Genomic DNA, 18,586 nt, shown 5'->3' with positions numbered 1-18,586 from the left:
ACCCTGTCTCAAAAAAAAAAAGTAGAAATTACTCCTTGATTTACTCCTTGATCCATTGGCTGCAGAATGGATGCTGTGTTGGTAGGCATAAAAACATTAATTTTCTTGTACATCTCCATCAGACCTTGTGTGATCAGGTGCACTGTCAATCAGAAGTAATAATTTTGAAAGGAATCTTTTTTTCTGAGCAGTAGGTCTCAATAGCAGGCTTAAAATATTCAGTAAACCACACTGTAAACAGATGTACTGACATCTGGGCTTTGTTATTCCAAAAGAGCACAGAATAGATTTAGTAAATTCTTAAGGGCTCTATAATTCTAAGAATGGTACATAAACATTGGCTTGAAATGAAAGATAACAGCTGAGTTAGCCCCTAACAAGAGTGTCAAGTCTATCCTTTGAAGCCAGGCATTGACAGCTCTCCACCTACAGAAGTCCTAGATGGCATCTTGTTCCAATATTAGGCTATTTCATCTACACTGTAAATATTCTTTAGTGTAGCCACCTTCATCAATCATCTTAGCTAGAGCTTCTGGATAACATACTACAGCTTCCATTAACAGCACTTGCTACACCATCTTGAATTTTTATATTATAGAGATAGCTTCTTTCCTCAGACCTCATATAACAACCTCTTTCTTCTGCAACTTCCTCACCTCTCTCAGCCTTCATAAAATTGAGAAGAATTAGGACCTTACTCTAGATTAGGCTTTAGCTTAAGGGAATGTGGAGGTTTGATCTTCCACTGAGACCACTAAGTCTGAGGCTTGTTCTATTGCTCAGGTTATGGTGCGGTGGCATTGTCATACCTTACTACAACCTCAAATTCCTAAACTCAAATGATCCCCTTGTCTCAGCCTTCCAAATAGCTGGGACTACAGGTATGCACCACCACACACAGCAAATTTTTCTATACTTTATAGAGACAGGGTCTTGCTATATTGCTCAGGCTGCTCTCAAACACCTAACCTCAAGTAATCCTCCCGCCTCAGCCTCCCAAAGTGCTAGGATTACAGATGTGAGCCACTGGCATCCAGCCTATTTCACTATTTTTTTTGTTGAGATAGTCTCAAACTGTCACCCTGTGTAGAGTGCCATGGCGCCACAGCTCACAGCAACCTCAAACTCTTGGGCTTAAGCGATTCTCTTACCTCAGCCTCCCAAGTAGCTGGGACTATATAAGCGCCGGCCACAACCCCCGGCTATTTTTTGGTTGTAGTTGTCATTGTTGTTTGGTAGGCTCAGGCTGGATTTGAACCCGACAGCTCCGATATATGTGGCTGGTGCCCTAGCTGCTGAGCTACAAGTGCCAAGCCACTATTTCACTTTCTTACAATTCATGTATTTATTAGAGTAGCACTTTGAATTTCCTTTGCATTTGCAACTTGGCTAAATATTTGGTACATGAGGCCTAGTTTCTGGCCTATCTCAGCTTTTGACATGTCTTCCTTACTAAGCTTCATCATTTCTAGTTTGGCTGGCCCCATATACCAACGATGGTGGATTCAAACCCTGCCCCGGCCAAACTGCAACAAAAATAGCCGGGCATTATGGCGGACATCTGTGGTCCCACCCAGCTACTCGATTGCTTAAGCTCAAGAGCTGGAGGTTGCTGTGAGCTGTAATGCCATGGCACTCAACTGAGGGCGATAAAGTGAGACTCTACCTCAAAAAAAAAAAAAAAAAAAAGATAGAAAACAAACAAATCATTTCTAGTTTGTTATTTAAAGTGAGAAATGTCGATTCTTCCTTGCACTTGAAGGTGACTGTAGGTTTATTAACTGGCCTAATTTCACTATTTTTTGTGTCTTAGGTAATAGGGAGACCTAAGAAGAGGGAGCCAGAAGGGTCCGTAGGGCAGTAAGAGTACATACAACACGTATGGATTAAGCTCACTGTCTTATGTAGGCACAGTTCATGGTGCGCCCAGAACAATTACATCATAGTGACATTGAAGATTACTGATCATGGATTTCCATAGGAGATATAATAAACAAAGATTAAAATATTGTGAGTATTAGCAAAATCTGAAAGAGACACAAAGTGAACACAAGCTATTGGCCAATAGACAAGGTCGCCACAAACCTTTAATTTGTAAACAATGAAACACCTGTGAAGTGCAATAAAGCAAAGCACAATAAAACAAGGTATGCCTGTATTTACTGAAGAAATATTTAATAATATAAATCTTATATAAATGCTTTCAGAAAATAGTGAAAGAAATATCACTTTGAAATTTGTCTCAAGAGACTAACTTAAACATAAAACCAAAGTAACAAATACATTAGAAGAAAACAATTGGCAAATATCCCTCAAGAAGACAGATGCAAATATTCTTAACAAAATAGTAACTAATTAGTTTAACATAGCATCATGTAGAATGTTAATTCAGGAATACAAAGTTAACATTCAAAAAACACAGCTAATACAATTCACCATATAAACAGATTAAATAAGAAAACTTAAATCATCAACAGTAAATACAAAGCATTTTACAAATTCTCTCTATTCATGGAAAAACGTTCAGCAAACTAGAAATAGAAACTTCCTCACTCAGGCAATAGGTACTTACAAAAAACTTTCAACATATTTAATGGTGAAATACTGAACAATTTTCTCCCTAAAACTGGGAAATAAGTTGTTCATCGTCCACTTCAACCAATTCTATCCAAGACTGGAAAGGAACAATTTAAATTGATCCTATTCATCAATGAGAATCCATAGAAAATCCTAAGAAATCAACAAAAATACCATTAGAAATAATAAGTGAATTTCACAAGTTCTCAGGATTTAAGATCTATATATGAAAACCCAAGGCTGGGCGAGGTGGCTCACGTGTGCAATCCTAACACGCCGGGAGGCCAAGACAAGTATAGTGCTTAAGCTCAGGAGTTCGAGACCAGCCTGAGCAAGAGGGAGACCCTGTCTCTAAAAACAGCTGGGCATCGTGGCGAGTACCTATAGTCTCAGCTACTCAGGAGGTGAAGGCTAGAGGATTGCTGAAGCCCACAGAGTTTGAGGTTGCTATGAGCTATGATGTCACAGTACTCTACTAAGGGCAAAGTGAGACTCCATCTCAAAAAAAAAAAAAAGAAAAGAAAAGAAAAAGAAAACCCCAATAAAAAAAAAAAAAAAGAAAAAGAAAACCCATTGCATTTCTATATAGGAACAACTGAAGAATAAATTTTATTAATTTATTGTAAGCATAAAAAGTAAAATACTCAATAAGTTTAATAAAAGATATGTATGACTTTTACAATAATAACAGAATTGTACTAACAAAAGGTGAAGAAAATATAAATAAAGAGAAAGATATACCATGTTCTTTGGCAGACTCAGTACATCTTACATGTAAATTTTCCCCAATGTACAGATTCAACACAATCCAAGTTATAATTACAGTAGGTTTTTATTTATATAAAAACAAGATAATTCTTAAAAAAAAATTTTATTTTATTTTAGTTTTAAGAGACAGAGTGTCACTTTGTCACCTGGACTAGAATACAGTGATATAATCATAGCTCACTGCAGCCTCAATTCCTAGGCTCAAGTAATCCTCCCACCTTAGCCTCCTGAAGCTGCTGGATTTTACAGACATCAGTCACAACACCCAGCCAATTCTAAATTTTAATAGAAAGGCAAAAGATCTAAGATAGCTGATCAGTCTAACAAAAGAACAGCTGAAGACATACCTACTGACTTCAAGACACACTACAATACTACAGTAACAAAGTCAGTGCATACTTGGGTAAGGATAGGCAAACTAATCAATTGAACAAAAGAGAAAAGTCCAGAAAAAGAATTATATACAACAGATTTTGACAAAACACCCAAGAAATTCAATGGAGAAAGCAAAGATTGCAAAACCTGGTGCTCAAGCAACCCACTCCTCATAATATACACAAAACATAACTCAAACTTACTTGTGAACAAACTAAAAGCATAAGGCTTTCAAAAATATATAAGAGATATTTTTATGATCTATAGATGGGCAAAGATTTCTTATAGAGGGGAAATTAAAAAACACTTTTTTTTTTTGCAGTTTTTTGGCCAGGGCTGGGTTTGAACCCGCCACCTCTGGCATATGGGGCTAGCGCCCTACTCCTTTGAGCCACAGGCACTGCCCAAAAAAACACTTTTAATAAAAGGAAAAACTTCACAGGATTTCATCAAAATGAAAGTCTCTCCTCATCAAAAGATGCCACCATGAAAATAAATCTACAAGCCGTAGCCTGGGGCAAAATACATGTAAAATAATTCTCTAACAAAGGACATGTATTAAAATGGAAAAAAACCTGTATCTAAAATTAAGAGCTAAAAGTATAAAATTCATAGAAATAAATAATGTCAAGAAAGGGAAAAGAGAATAGAAATCCCAGAAATAAACTCACACGTTTATGGTCAACTGATTTTTGACAGAGATGCCAAGACCACACTATGGGAAGGGATAGTATCTTCAATACGTGGTTCTGGGAAACAGGATATCCATACACAGAAGAATGAAACCAGATCCTCATTGCACACCATACATTAATTACAAAGTACTACATTAGTTTTGCTGCTGTTGTGGGTTTGGGGGGGTGGAGGGTTGTTTTTTTAGTAAGACAGACTCTTGCTCTGTCACCCAGACTAGAGTGCAGTGGCATCATAATAGTTCACCACTACCTCTAATTTCCCAGTTCAAGCAATTCTCTTGGCTCAGTCTCCCAAGCAGATGGGACTAAATGCACTTGCCAATATGCTCAGCTAATTTGGGGGGTAGAAACAGGGAGTCTATGCTGCCTGGGCTGGTCTTTTAACTCTTAACCTCAAGTGATCCTGCCATGGCCTCCCAAAGTGCTAGGATACAGGTGTGAGCCACCACATCCAACCCATTAGTGATTCTTGAAGCTGGGAAATTTATGGGAATTTATTGTACTGTTATGTGTGGGAGGTTTGGAACTCACATTTTCCAACATTTTTCATGGTATAGCTCAGTCAAAAGCAGAAAAATAAGACAAATTTTATTTTTCCTCCTAGAAAACAGGTTTCCATTTGGAGAAACTTACAAGTAATAAAAGTCAGTTAATTACCAAATTACTTTTGGTAATGTTCAGCAACCTGAAAAGGTTGTAGATGGGCTATCTTAATGTCCTAATATTTTCTAATATTAATAGCAATAATCACCAATCACTAGTTTCAAAGGAGTCTTTAGAGGAATAGACCATCTAGTCACCTGTTTGCGTAACAGTTCTTCCTGCTTCCGCCTTTCTTCTTCTTCTCTTCTCCTCTCCTCCAGTCTTCTAAGAGCTTCTTCTTGCTGCTGTCTTTCTTCCTCTTCACGCTGTCGCCTTAATGCAATTTCTTGCTCCCTCTGGCGTCGCAAAGCCTCTTCCTAAAGAAATAAAAGGAAGGATGTATAAGCTCATCTCTGGGTCGATCGATCAATATATTATGTTGTAACCTGAATAGGGACAGGTTAGATTGTCTTAAGACTCTGTTAACAGTAAATACAAAAATTATACGATTAGGATCTGGAGTAAAAAGTTAAGGAAGTGAGTACATTAATAATAAAAAGAAAATTGTATTTAAAATCTTAGTAAATTGTAATGCACTGTGAAGACCATTCTGTTTTCTATATTAGCTATATCATTTATGGATTAACCTAGAAAGAGCTACTTTAGAACTCTGGCTTTGGTTTCTCCGTTGGTACTGCTAGTCCCTATTTCTTTTATTTTTTATTTTTTTATTAATTTTAAATCATAGCTGTGTACATGAATGCGATCATGGGCCACCATACATTGGTTTTATAAACAGTCTGACACATTTTCATCACACTGGTTAATATAGTCCCTATTTTTTAATCAACTGGGAACCTAGAAAGGTCAAATCAACCTAGCTCCTTCACCTCATGGTGAGATAATTTCTCCCAGTAAGAAGTATTGAGAGTAAAGTTGTTCGTGTGTCCCAGGACATGTTCTGAAGAACAAAAGTCCCAATGAAATTAAGCAGTACAAAGAAAGGGGTCCCATTATCAAAATCATTTAGGGAACACTGAGCAACAGAGAATTAAACAGGTATCTTTTTTTTTTTTTTTTTAGAGACAGAGTTTCATTTTATGGCCCTCGGTAGAGTGCCGTGGCCTCACACAGCTCACAGCAACCTCCAACTCCTGGGCTTAAGCGATTTTCTTGCCTCAGCCTCCCGAGTAGCTGGGACTACAGGCGCCCACCACAACGCCCGGCTATTTTTTGGTTGCAGTTTGGCTGGGGCCGGGCCTGAACCCGCCACCCTCGGTATATGGGGCCGGCGCCTTACCGACTGAGCCACAGGCGCCGCCCTAAACAGGTATCTTTACTATAATACTCGTTGGAGCATTTACATGCTGATGTACAGTGTGACTCTAAGAAATAGTGGTTCTAATCTCAGCTCAGCATGGACTATTGTGTTTTTCACAGAGCACCTCTTGGAGCCAACAAGTAGAAAATGTATGGTAAAGTCTAGATCTTGGGGTTATTAGAGAGTGGATTCTCTCAAATGGAGTCTACGAAAACCCCAATAGAAAAATTAGCCAAATAAACAGTGAACTCTCAAAACAGAATTACAAATAGCAAAAAAAAAAACCAGGAAAAATGTTAAACCTCAATGGTTACAAATACTTAAGCAAAGCCTGTGAGGATTTTCATTTAAACACTCTTATGTAATATTGAAACACTGGAACAACCCACAGTGAGATACCACTTCATACCCATTGGAAAGGCCATTATCAGAAATAAACAACAAAAACCCAGAAAATAACAAGTGTTATCGGGGAGGATGTGGAGAAACTGAAACCTTTGTGTGTTGCCCATGGGAATGTAAAATGGTACATCAGGTGTGGATAACAGTATGGCAATTCCTCAAAAAATTAAAATAGAATTATCATTATGACCCAGCAATTCTACTTCTAGGTAGATAACTGAAAGAGTTGAAAGCAAGGACTAAAACAGCTACCTGTACACCCATGTTCACACCCACACTATTCACAATAGCCAAAATGTAGAAGTCATCCAAATGTCTATTAATGGATTAATGGATTAACAAAATGTAGTATATACTACACTGGGATGTTATTTAGCCTTTAAAAGGAATGAAAGTCTGACACATTCTACCACATACATGACCCTTAAATAAAATAAGTCAACCACAAAAGGACAAATATTGTATGATTCCACTTACAGTAGTCAAAATCACAGACACAGAAAGAATAGTAGTTATTCAGGGACAGAGAGAACAGGACTCACTGGTTAATGGCTATAGAATTTCGGTTTGCAAAGATGAAGTTGTTCTGTAGATGAATGTTGGTGAGGTTTGCATAGCAATGCAAATGCATTTAATGCCACTGAACAAACACTTAAAATGATAAATTTTATGTTATATATGTTACTGTCATTTTTTTAAAGCCCTTGTGGGTATGTTTATTTTGTTTTTTGAGGCAGAGTCTCACTCTTGCCCAGGCTAGAGTGCTGTGGAGTTAGCTTAGCTGACAGCAACCTCAAACTCCTGGGTTCAGCCTGAGTACCTGGAACTAAAGGCATCCACAACACCAGCTAATTTTTTTCCTCTAGTTTTAGTAGAGACAGGAGTCTTGCTCTTGCTCAGGCTGGTGTCAAACTCCCGAGCTCAAGGAAACTTCCCACCTCAGCCTCCCAGAGTGCTGGGATTATAGGCGTGAGCTACCTTGCCCAGCCACCCTTGTAGTTTAATGATTTGATCTTCAGTGCTGGCACACCAAAAGTTATTTTCCTAGTTGTTTTAGCAGCAAGGGTAAAACTTCTGAAATCTAACTGGTTTATAAAAGAAAAGGAAATCAATTCCAATGGCTTACTATGGCTGAAGAATCTCTCTCTAGTGGGTGTTGGTAAAAAATAGAGATTCTTTCTAAAGGTGAGTGACTCGTATAAGGTTCATGTGGTTCTCCCCCCCATGCTCCTACCCAATGGCACTTAACTTTTTTTTTTTATTCACCATTGTACTAAAGAGAAAATTCTTATAAGGTTCTAACATTAAGCCTGACATTAACTCCCTATGGATCTTGGGAGTACCTGTAAAATAATGGACTGAACAGGATAATGTGAGGCCCACATTAAGCATTAATCTGACGGTCAGGTTTCCCAGAGATATACCTGTTTCCTTCGGGCAAGCTCTTCTTCCTCCCGTCTTTTCCTTTCTTCCTCCTGCTGTCTCCGAAGAATTTCTTCCTGTTGTCTTCGGAGTTCTTCTTGCCTCTTTCGCTCCTCCTCTTCCCTCTTTGCCCTCATTTCTGCTTCTCTTCTCTCCTGCTCTAGCTGTGATTACACAAGAATATTCTTAGAAACTTGAAACCGAGAACAGGAACACTCCAAAAGCACTGACCAGTATTGTTAGAATGCTGAAATGTACAGACACTACCATTCACTCAATCACTTGTACTGCAACTGAGTGATAAAACTCTGGAAGAACTCAAATTTTAAGATGTCACCGAAATGAGAAGAGTTATACGCTCTTCTCAGCCGAATGGCATGTTCTTCCCACTTTTCCCTGCTTTCCCTCACCACACCACCATTATAATACATCTCCTACATGTGGGACAGAAAGGGTCAATAGAAGGCAAGTAACATCAGAATTCTTTTGAATAGTGGATAGTATTCCTTTGCTCATCCCTATAAAAAATTTTCTCACTGAACATCTAATAGTGTAGCTATCAGGATTCAACAGCAAGGAAGTAAAATTATCACTGTGAAAAATTATACAAACATATTAAAATTTAAAGACTAATCATATAACAAATGTCATCATTTCTAGTCCCCAAACACTAGTCAAATCCAGCACCTAGTCTCCAGTTCCATTGCCACAGATGAAATTCAGGCCTTCACTTTTCTCACCTATATTCCCAAGTCTCTTATCCAGTTTCCCATCATTCAGTTTTGCCCAAGTTCCTCACCTCAACATCTAACCCTCATCAAAAAAAAAAAAAACAACCCTCTGCTAACATTCAGTAGCACTCTTTACTCTAAAAATCTAACCCTTTAACAATTACGTGCAAGAATCCTCATGACCAGCACGCCCTTTCCTTAGTCTCCCCTCTCATCTTTTATTTCTCGTATGTACCACAGCTCTAAGCTAGACTGAATTACTCAGCTGCTTCTTGAATCCAACATGCTCTTGTTCACTTCTAAGCCTTTACTAGAACTATGTCCTTCAAATGCAACTTAACTTTTACCTCCTTGTGCTTCATCATCACAAAACCCTTCAAATAGGTTCAACCCTTCAATCTTCCTATCTTTCAAGCAAAATTTAGCTCAGATATTATGTCCAGCAAAAATGCCACCCAATTCCTGATCCTTACCTCTCCAACTGGGTACCTGAATCATACACTCTTCTTGACCACCCTGTAATTCTTTTTTTTTTTCTTTCTCAATAGTAAGTCAGAAATCATCACTCTGTCATTCTAAATGCTTCTTGTCTATGTCTCCCTGCCCACACATACATGACTATGAGCCCCCTGAAGGACTCTGTCTTAACTGTGTTCCCAGCAGAAAGCGCTGGGGAACTAAAAGATACTCACATAATTAACTATGGTCCCTCATTCATATATGAGGACAGACTCTAGCCATGAAACTTTCCATATCATTAGCACTCTAAGGACTGTCACCACCTCGAAAAATAAGGATGCATTAACCATAAAATAGTAAGATGACTCTCTTGGAGGCACGAGAACCCAGAAATCATTATAATGAATGATACTAGGTGTTAATGTAGACATCCTTTTCTGGCCAAGTACTAAAGCCCAAGGTTCTTAGCTCCTTTATAAAAATATGAACGGAAAACAGAACCAAACGTTAATGTTGAACTTTTCAGCTGTGTATCTGGAGATACTAAGAAAATAAATACCACTATAAAGTTTCAATATGTGAACTCAAACTACAGATCAGTGATCTAATAAACAACATAGTGGATATTTTCTCACAGTCTTCATATCTATAACAAATATTCATACTATGAATAACGTAACTAAAATATACATATAACCGTTGATAATTAATATGTCAACTAACCAATCACCCATTAATTTTAATTCTGTTTTGAGGTCTTTTTCAGGAGAAGAGGGCACAATGAATATAGAGTATGAGTGTACTTGTATCAACCAAGCACCGATAAATGAATGAGCAGAAATGCTTATGTTTCATAGCCAGAGGCATGTGCCATCGTGGAAGAATGAATTTCAGACCTTTGCAGCTTTGGCCTTCTCTAGCTGCTGAAGCTGTTCCAGGGCAGGGCTTGGTGCTGTAGTGTCCAAAGGAAGATCCCACACACTACCACCTTCCCAAACTGCAAGACAACGAGGGAAAAAAGGAGGAGAGTCAGAACTTAGCCACTGGCATAATGAAAAAAGCTGCTTCTCTGTGCCTGAATGAAAGCCATCATATACATGTTTTGCTTCTAGTAGAGTGAATTGCCCATGGCCTCTAGTTTCTATCAGTAGCCTTCAGTGCATATGGAAAGAAGGCAAGTATGATGAATTTATTGGGGAATTAACTTCATCTTCACAAAGCCCTATGTAAGGCATCTGTTCATATGCCCATCTTTAAGAATGAACAGAAGTAGTTGGTAACACTCTCATGGGGACATGGCAAGCATGTGGCAATACTCTTAGATAACTAGGTGACTGCCCAACATTGTGAACGTATTAAATGCCACTGAATTGCTCACTTTAAAATAGTTAATTTTGTATTGTGCAAATTTCATCTCAATAAAGAGGGAGAGAGCTTGCATTTATCTCTTGATTCTAAAAAAGTAAAATAGATAAATTAATAAAATAAAAATAAAACGAAGAAAAAGCGCACACTTCAGGAGGCCCTGGAAAGGCTGGGCAGGTCTCACAAGTAACACTTGATCCTGATGATCTGAAAGGCCACACAAAATCATATGTAGAAGTAAACAAACAAATACAATCTTCGAGTCCAGGGCAGTGCCTGTGGCTCAAAGGAGTAGGGCATTGGCCCCATATACTGGAGGTGGCGGGTTTTGGCCCCAGCCAAAAACTACAAAAAAAAACTTCTTCCCGTTGCCAATGTTTCTCAACATCATTTTTCAGGATTTTCTATTTTTACATTCTCCTTTACCAAATACCTGTATAAAACCAATGGGCTATTTGTGAAGGACCTTAAAATGCACACAAACCTAGAGAGAAACTATTTAGTACAGTACTTAAAGTTTCCCCTAAATTGGGAAATACAGGTTGAGTATCCATTATCCAAAATGCTTGCTTATTTTCCAATTTTGGGATATTTGCTTACACATATACAATGAGATACCTTAGGGATGGGACCTGAGTTAAAACAAACAAACAAAAATCCATTTATGCTTCAAATACACTTTATACACATAACCTGAAATTAATTTTACATGACACTTTTAATAACTTTGTGCATGAAAAAAATGTTTGTGTTAAATATTTATGCATGAAATTTTCTACTATGAAATCCTGCCAGCACTCAAAAGGTTTTGAATTTTGGAGCATTTCAGATTTTAGTCTTTTTGATTAGGGATATTCAACCTGTATTTTAACATCCTAACTGTAAATGGCTACCAAGTAAAATAAGGTATACATAGCATAGAAAGCTAATGAGGAAAGACAATCAGTCCTTCTCTTGCCATAAGGCCCAGGGTCAATGTTAACAAGAAAACCATGGCCTAAAAGGCTCAACAGCTCACAGAAAACTCTACCAGTGCCTATGGTTCACAGGAGTTTTCACTACCAACTATATTGTCTCAGAAGAGCTATCCATGGTTCAAACTATCTACTGATGCAAATATCAGACCTTAAGAAATAGAAGTGCTCCGCCAATATCCAGACTTAAAGAAATTCAAACTTCAAAACTTCTAATTTGATACAAAAACGTCAGAATGAAAGAAAGTGCTTGCTTTATAGCAGACTTTTCTCTTTCCAAAACTTCTGGATACCTACAGCATTAATGTATACACCAATCCTTAATTCAAAAGGACAGATCACCATACCTATATTTTTACTTGTGCATCCCCCCACCCAATTGAAAGATAAAAACAATTTAAAAGACCTTTCTACATTGATTAGAGTAGTGGTTCTCAACGTTCCTAATGCCACGACCCTTTAACACAGTTTCTCTGGGTCATGACCCACTGGTTGAGAGCCAATGGATTAGAGGAACATGAAAAAGATGCTAGCTCAAATTGAAGAAATCTATGTACTAAATAATTTCTAAAAAATCCTTAACATTGTATTTTCAACAATACCTTTAAACTTTTGCTGGGATTTATTTTTAAGAATGGAACTTTCTTTAATATTCAATATAAAATGGATCAAAAACCTAATACATTTTTTAAAAAATTGAAGTATAAAACTTTTACAAGACTCTTAAGTCTTTGCAGTGTTTTTGAAAGGACAATCTATATTTTTACCTGTAGGCTGTGAGGCTGCTGTCTGAAGCTCCCAGATAGAGCCATTATCTGGCACTGACACAGACCTGGTTACTGAGGGAATGATGTTCTGATCAGAGATTCTGCAAAAGGGAGACAAAAAAATTAATTTGTTCCTGTCATTTGCAAAAATAAGATAAAGAGGTATTTCTAGATTGTTTGTAGGTTTTCCAGGTTATTTACCCAGAAAACTCCTTCACTGTTTTACTGAAACCTAACACTACCACAGCAGTTAGAAGAGGAAGAAAGACAAAAACACAATGATCGTATTTCTGGAATGCTCTCTGGTATTAGCAGCTACTGATTTCTAAATGATGAATATTATCTATTATCTTATAAAACCCAGATCACCTCAAAAAAAGTCACAGAGGCAGCATGCTATCACAAAAAAAGCCAATTGGGACCAAGCAGAGTGGTTCACATCTGTAATCCTTACACTTTGGAAGGCTGAGGCAGGAAGGTCATTTGAGCCCAGGAGTTTGAGACCAGCCTGGGTGATAGTGAGATGCTGTCTCTGCAAAATATTTAGAAATCAACCAAGTGTAGTGGTGTTCGCCTATAGTCCCGGCTACTTGAGAGGCTGAGGCAGAAGGACTGCTTGAGCCCAGAAGTTGGAGGCTGCAGTGAGTCATTAGGACACCACTGTATCACACCCTAGGAGGTGGCATTAATATCTTTATTGAAAAGTAAAATTAAAATCTCACACTACAATATTTTGGTTGCAGGTTCTATAAGACTACACCAGTATTCCTATACTCTACGTCTGTCTTAAAGGAGGAAAGAAAAGAAAAGAAAGCAGAGAAAAAGTTGGCTAATTACTGGCTCAGATCTTCCAGTATTGGAGGAGGGCAAAACAGGAGGATAATTTGAGGCCAGGTATTCAAAACCAGCCTGGGCTATAAATATAGCAAGATACCTTCTCTACAAAAAAAAAAAAAAAACTTAAAAAACAAAAATTAGTCAATGTGATGTGAATGCCTGTAGTCACAGCTGCTGGGGAGGATGAGGCAGGAAGACTGCTTAAGCTAAGGGAATTTGAGGCTGCATTAAGCTATGCCCATACTCCTTCCCTGGGCAATAGAGCAAATGTCCGTAACATATAAAGCCTATAGAGTAAAAGATAACAAGTGTATATTTTACTTCTGTCTGAAATTTACTATGTGTTATGTTAATCAAGTCTTTTAGCCTCAGAGTCCTAGTTGCCCAATGGAAATCCCTACCTCACAGAATGGGTCAAGGATTGCACAGTAAGAGTTTTTGTTTTTTGTTGTTTTGTTTTTTAAGAGAAAGAGGCTCTCGCCCTATTGCCCAGGCTGGAGATGCAACAGTCCTATCATAGCTCACTGCAGCCTCAAACTCCGTGGCTCGAGTGATCCTGCTGCCTCAGCCTCCTGAGTAGACAGGACTAGATACAGGTACACGCCACCATGTCTGGCTAATTTTTCTTGTGTATTTTACAGAGACAGGGTGTCACCATGTTGCCCAGACTGATCTTGAACTCCTAGCCAAATAAAGTGCTAAGATTATAGGCAGAGTCACTGCAGCTGGCTGACAGTAAGGTTTTCCAAAATAGTGCTTGATACCTTTTCAGGAGAGAAAATATTACCTTGAATGATAATGAAAAATAGCAGAAACTAATGGCTTTTGAATTCCAGAAAATTATAACCCTGTGTGGTGTTGTCAATATCTTTATTGAGATATCATAAATAAAAGTAAAATTAAAATCTTAGACTACAATATTTTGGTTGCAGGTTCCATAAGACTACACCGCTTCTCAAGTTGTTCTCATTGTTTTTTGGTTATTAATCAAAATTTAGCCTTTGCGGGTAAAAAAACCAAATAGGGGCTTATCTCCAGCTAAATTATTTCTTTGTAAACTGGAGGGCTGGGCACTGTGGCTCACACCTGTAATCCTAGCACTCTAGGAGGCTGAGGCGGGTCAATTGCTTGAGCTCAGGTGTTCAAGACCAGCCTGAACAAGAGCGAGACCCCCGTCTCTAAAATAAAATAGCCAGGTATTGTGGTGGGCGTCTGTAGTCCCAGCTACTTGGGAGACTGAGGCAAGTGAATCAATTGCTTGAACCCAGGAGTCTGAGGTTGCTGTGAGCTGTGATGCCATACTGGGGCAATAATGTTAGACTCTGCCTCAAAAAGAAAAACAAACAAACTATATTGTTTTTATTACATACAACACACAGAAAGGCAGTGTCATTGTGGATATTCTATGCCAGAATTCACATGTTATTCCTCTCTCTCTCACATACACACAGAAATGACCACCAACCTCATTTTCAGAGCCTGGAACTGTTGGAGAAGAAGTGCCAACTGTTGCTGCTGCTGGGAAGACAAAGCGGCTTTCTGCTGTTGGGCCAAAACTTGTGCATATTGTTGTCTTTGAAAAGTTAAAAAAAAAAAAAAAGCGTGACACGTCTATTCACATTGAGTTTACTTGACTGAGATGCTGAAAGACAAAGTTCAACCTACCACCACAATAACCCCCCCCAAACCCATCAGAAATAACTATGCAATGTATTTTATAATTCTTCATAACGGATACACAGAAAAATTCTATAATTCATTCTAAAATAAATGAGCTCATGGATAACATATTTATGAAAGATGGCAAAAAAATATATAATCATAAAATATCAAAAACTGGAAAATTTCCCAAGATGATAACCTTTTATCAGAAAACAAATGAAAACTAGAACTCTAACTAACAGCTATTTCCATATGAAACACTCTCTGCAAAAAATACATTATCTTTATAACAATTCTCAAATTTATATACTTTAACTTAGAAAAACTGAGATAAGTTTTCATTAGATCAGGGATGGACAAACTTTCTGAAAAGGGTCAGAGGATATACATTTTTGGCTTTGCAGGCCATGTGGGCTATGCTGCAACTACCCAATCCTGCCATTTTAAGGCAAAAGCAGCCATATGCAACATAAAAACAAATGGATAGATCTATTATGGTAACACTGCTTATAAAAACCGATTTGGCCCAAAGGCCAGATTTGCCAACCTCAGCTCCAGAGGACAGCAAATCTCACTACTTTATAAAAGAGACACACAATCCAATGATTCTGTCATCACTCTATACCACTCCTAACAGTATAAACTTTTATCTTCTTTCTTACCCTCTCACCTATGTTTTCCTTTCCCATCTGTGGCATTCAGAGCTGAGTTACTCAGGAGGCACTTACCCTGTTTCCCCAAAAATAAGACAGTGTCTTATTTTAAGGTGTGCTCCCAAAGATGTGCTAGGTCTTATTTTTGGAGGATGTCTTATTTTTGGGGAAACAGGGTAGTTTTTAAAATGTTTGTTGGTTCTTTCTTTAGAAACTAAAGAGCTTGCAAAATTATCATTATGCATCACTTTCTGCAAAGTTCTGGTATTTAAAAAGATAAGACTAAAATTAGAATGTGTAGTGGTAACATGCCACTAGCTGGGCAAGTAAAGTGTCACATAGGCTTCAGCTCTCTCTTCTGTAAAAGGAGACACTTGAAAGCAGATTGTATCTGAAGCCCCTCTGGCTGCAATTCACCCTAAAGCATTACTACCCTTACTGTATTAAGAACTGCTGGTACTGAAGGTGCTGCATCTGGTATAAGGCTGTGAGTTCCTGCTGCCTGGTCAGTCGTTCCTGGTCCAACTCTCCCTGGGAGTGAAGTGGAAGGGGATAAAAATACCATTACATAAATGGCAAAAAACCTATAAGCAACTTAGTATAATTATCTGAAAGCAAATAAATCCAAGACCTTTACCTCTCACTCTGTACTTTCATCCAAACGCTTAACTAGTTATCTTTAAAAACTAAACAATGCCATCTAGTGGAATAAGTAGTGTCAACATTATAAAAGATTCCCCTGAGGTAAGAAAGGGTGCCTATTTTAGCGGCCAAAAAGCTGAATGTTGAACTATATACCAGAGTTATTATTGTAACTGAAAAATTATATAATTCTGTTATCTTAAAAGTGATTTATAAATTTGAAGATCATGTAGAAATTACAGAAACTGACAATATAGAAAGAAGTTATCTGTTAAGTTACAGAAAGTGTTATGGTAGAAATTTTAATGATACACAGGAAGTAGATACTACACTAAGCCAGTATCTATCTTAAAAATGTTGAGAACCTGAACAGAACTTTGCAAACTATAACTCTAAACTCCCAATTGTTTCTATTGCTATTAATATGTCATGAGTTAGAAAAAAAAAATAATCTGTAGTAAACACCTAATCTTTTAGCTTGTATGTGAAATAATATGACTAGAATTTAAATTGTGGAAGGTTAAAATTATGAAATTTCAATTAGAAGATAACAGAAGTAGCATCATAAGAGACACAAACTAAGGCAAATCATGAGTGAATAATTTATACCTTTATTATATACCAATTATAGTTTGAAATAAAACAATTTGATATACAATTCTTGGGGAGGGGATCATCTGAAATTCTGGAACATTTTTCTCATGGATTTTCTTTTTTTTTTGAGACAGAGTCTCACTATGTCACCCTTGGTAGAGTGCCATGGTGTCACAGCTCACAGCAACCTCAAACTCTTAGGCTTAAGTGATTCTCTTGCCACAGCCTCCCAAGTAGCTAGTAACTACAAGCACCCGCCACAACACCCAGCTATTTGTTGCTGTAGTTGCAGTTGTCACTATTGCTGAGCTGGCCCGAGCCAGATTCGAACCCACCAACCTCGGTGCATGTGGCTAGCGCCATAACCACTATGCCATGGGTGCCAAGCCTTTCTCATTAAATATTAGAAAACAAAAGTGTTTTGTATCAAGGTTTATACTCAGCATGAAACTTGAAACTGTGAGTCAAAAAGCAAGATGCAAATGAAGTCGAAGGGAGGAGAACGTGCATTCTAACCAATGGTAACAAGAAACTCAAAGAGGTCAACTGTAGGTGAAGCATAGCACATAAAGGTAAAAGCTCTGAAATGAACTCAAAAGGCAAGGAGCCAAACACTGCAGGATCTGCTAGGTAGGCCAGAATAAGACGTTGGTATTCATTCTGCAAATACTAAAGGATTCTGTGTATCTCTGGTGTGTGTGTGAAGAGGATGGGCAACATATGAGTTTTGCATTGTCATTATAGGTAGGTATTCAGTCTTCCACTCAGACTTCCCATTACCATTTCAATTACTTTTAAAGAACTATTACTTCCTTATTAGATGTGATATTTGGGTTGTATTTTCAAAAGAAAGCAAGTGCTACTATAACTAATATACATTCTGGGTGAGGTACAGGTACTTACCAAATGAGGAGGGGGAGCTGGACCCGGAGAGAAAGGAACCCTTCCCCACATTTTCATTATATCACCAAGAGGCTGGAAGCTTTCATCACATGCCCTCTTCACCAATAACGACATAGTAAAATAGCCCGCCTGAAACCATTCTGCCATCTCTTGATTATTGAAGGGACCTAAATGGCACCAATTAAACAAAAGGGCAGTAAGAATCTTTTCAGGCTGAAAGAGGAAAAAAGATATTTCCTGCATCTGATGCTCAACTAGTTAATGTGTCAATATATATTACCTTTTTAACTCACTTCCAAAGTTGACCAATTTCTTAATTATGTTCTTATTATAAAGAACATAATTGGGGCAGCGCCTGTGGCTCAGTGGGTAGGGTGCTGGGCCCCATATACTGAGGGTGGGTTCAAACCTGGCCCCGGCCAAACTGCAACAAAAAAATAGCCAGGCGTTGTGGCAGGCACCTACAGTCCCAGCTACTCGGGAGGCTGAGGCAAGAGAATAGCTTAAGCCCAAGAGTTGGAGGTCACTGTGAGCCACAGCACTCTACCAAGGGTGACAAAGTGAGACTCTGTCTCAAAAAAAAAAAAAAAAAAAGAGAGAACATAATTGTATCTATCTCACTCAATCTCCATAACAATTCATTTGTCAGAAAAATATGATACAATTGGAAAGAATTAAGTATTTGCTAGTCCTTACATCATTTGGGCATAAAAAACAAATAAGCTGAACACAATCCACAATTTTCATGTTCTGCCACTGACTAGTGAAGGCAGGGAGAAATATAAACAAAAATCAATTAAATAAAGAAAAATTGTAATTTATCTGCCCAGTTAAGACTATATCACCTTAAAAATTAA

General features: G+C 37.9%; 1 protein-coding gene across 5 annotated transcripts in view; it reads right to left on the bottom strand.

Annotated features, from left to right (window-relative positions):
* Positions 1 to 18,586, bottom strand: part of GIGYF2 (GRB10 interacting GYF protein 2) — a 136,688-nt gene that overhangs the window by 27,343 nt on the left and 90,759 nt on the right. For all 5 annotated transcript variants that reach the window (XM_053598312.1, XM_053598316.1, XM_053598315.1 and 2 more), the window contains exons 16-22: positions 17,730 to 17,896; positions 16,030 to 16,121; positions 14,741 to 14,848; positions 12,439 to 12,539; positions 10,229 to 10,329; positions 8,145 to 8,306; positions 5,216 to 5,374 (exon numbers count right to left, since the gene is read on the bottom strand). In XM_053598312.1, the coding sequence (XP_053454287.1) occupies positions 5,216 to 5,374; positions 8,145 to 8,306; positions 10,229 to 10,329; positions 12,439 to 12,539; positions 14,741 to 14,848; positions 16,030 to 16,121; positions 17,730 to 17,896 (890 nt within the window). The remainder of the gene's footprint in view (positions 1 to 5,215; positions 5,375 to 8,144; positions 8,307 to 10,228; positions 10,330 to 12,438; positions 12,540 to 14,740; positions 14,849 to 16,029; positions 16,122 to 17,729; positions 17,897 to 18,586) is intronic.

This window comes from Nycticebus coucang, chromosome 7 (genome assembly GCF_027406575.1).
Source record: "Nycticebus coucang isolate mNycCou1 chromosome 7, mNycCou1.pri, whole genome shotgun sequence".
Classification (NCBI taxonomy): Eukaryota; Metazoa; Chordata; class Mammalia; order Primates; family Lorisidae; genus Nycticebus; species Nycticebus coucang.
This window is presented reverse-complemented; position numbering and strand designations above follow the sequence as displayed.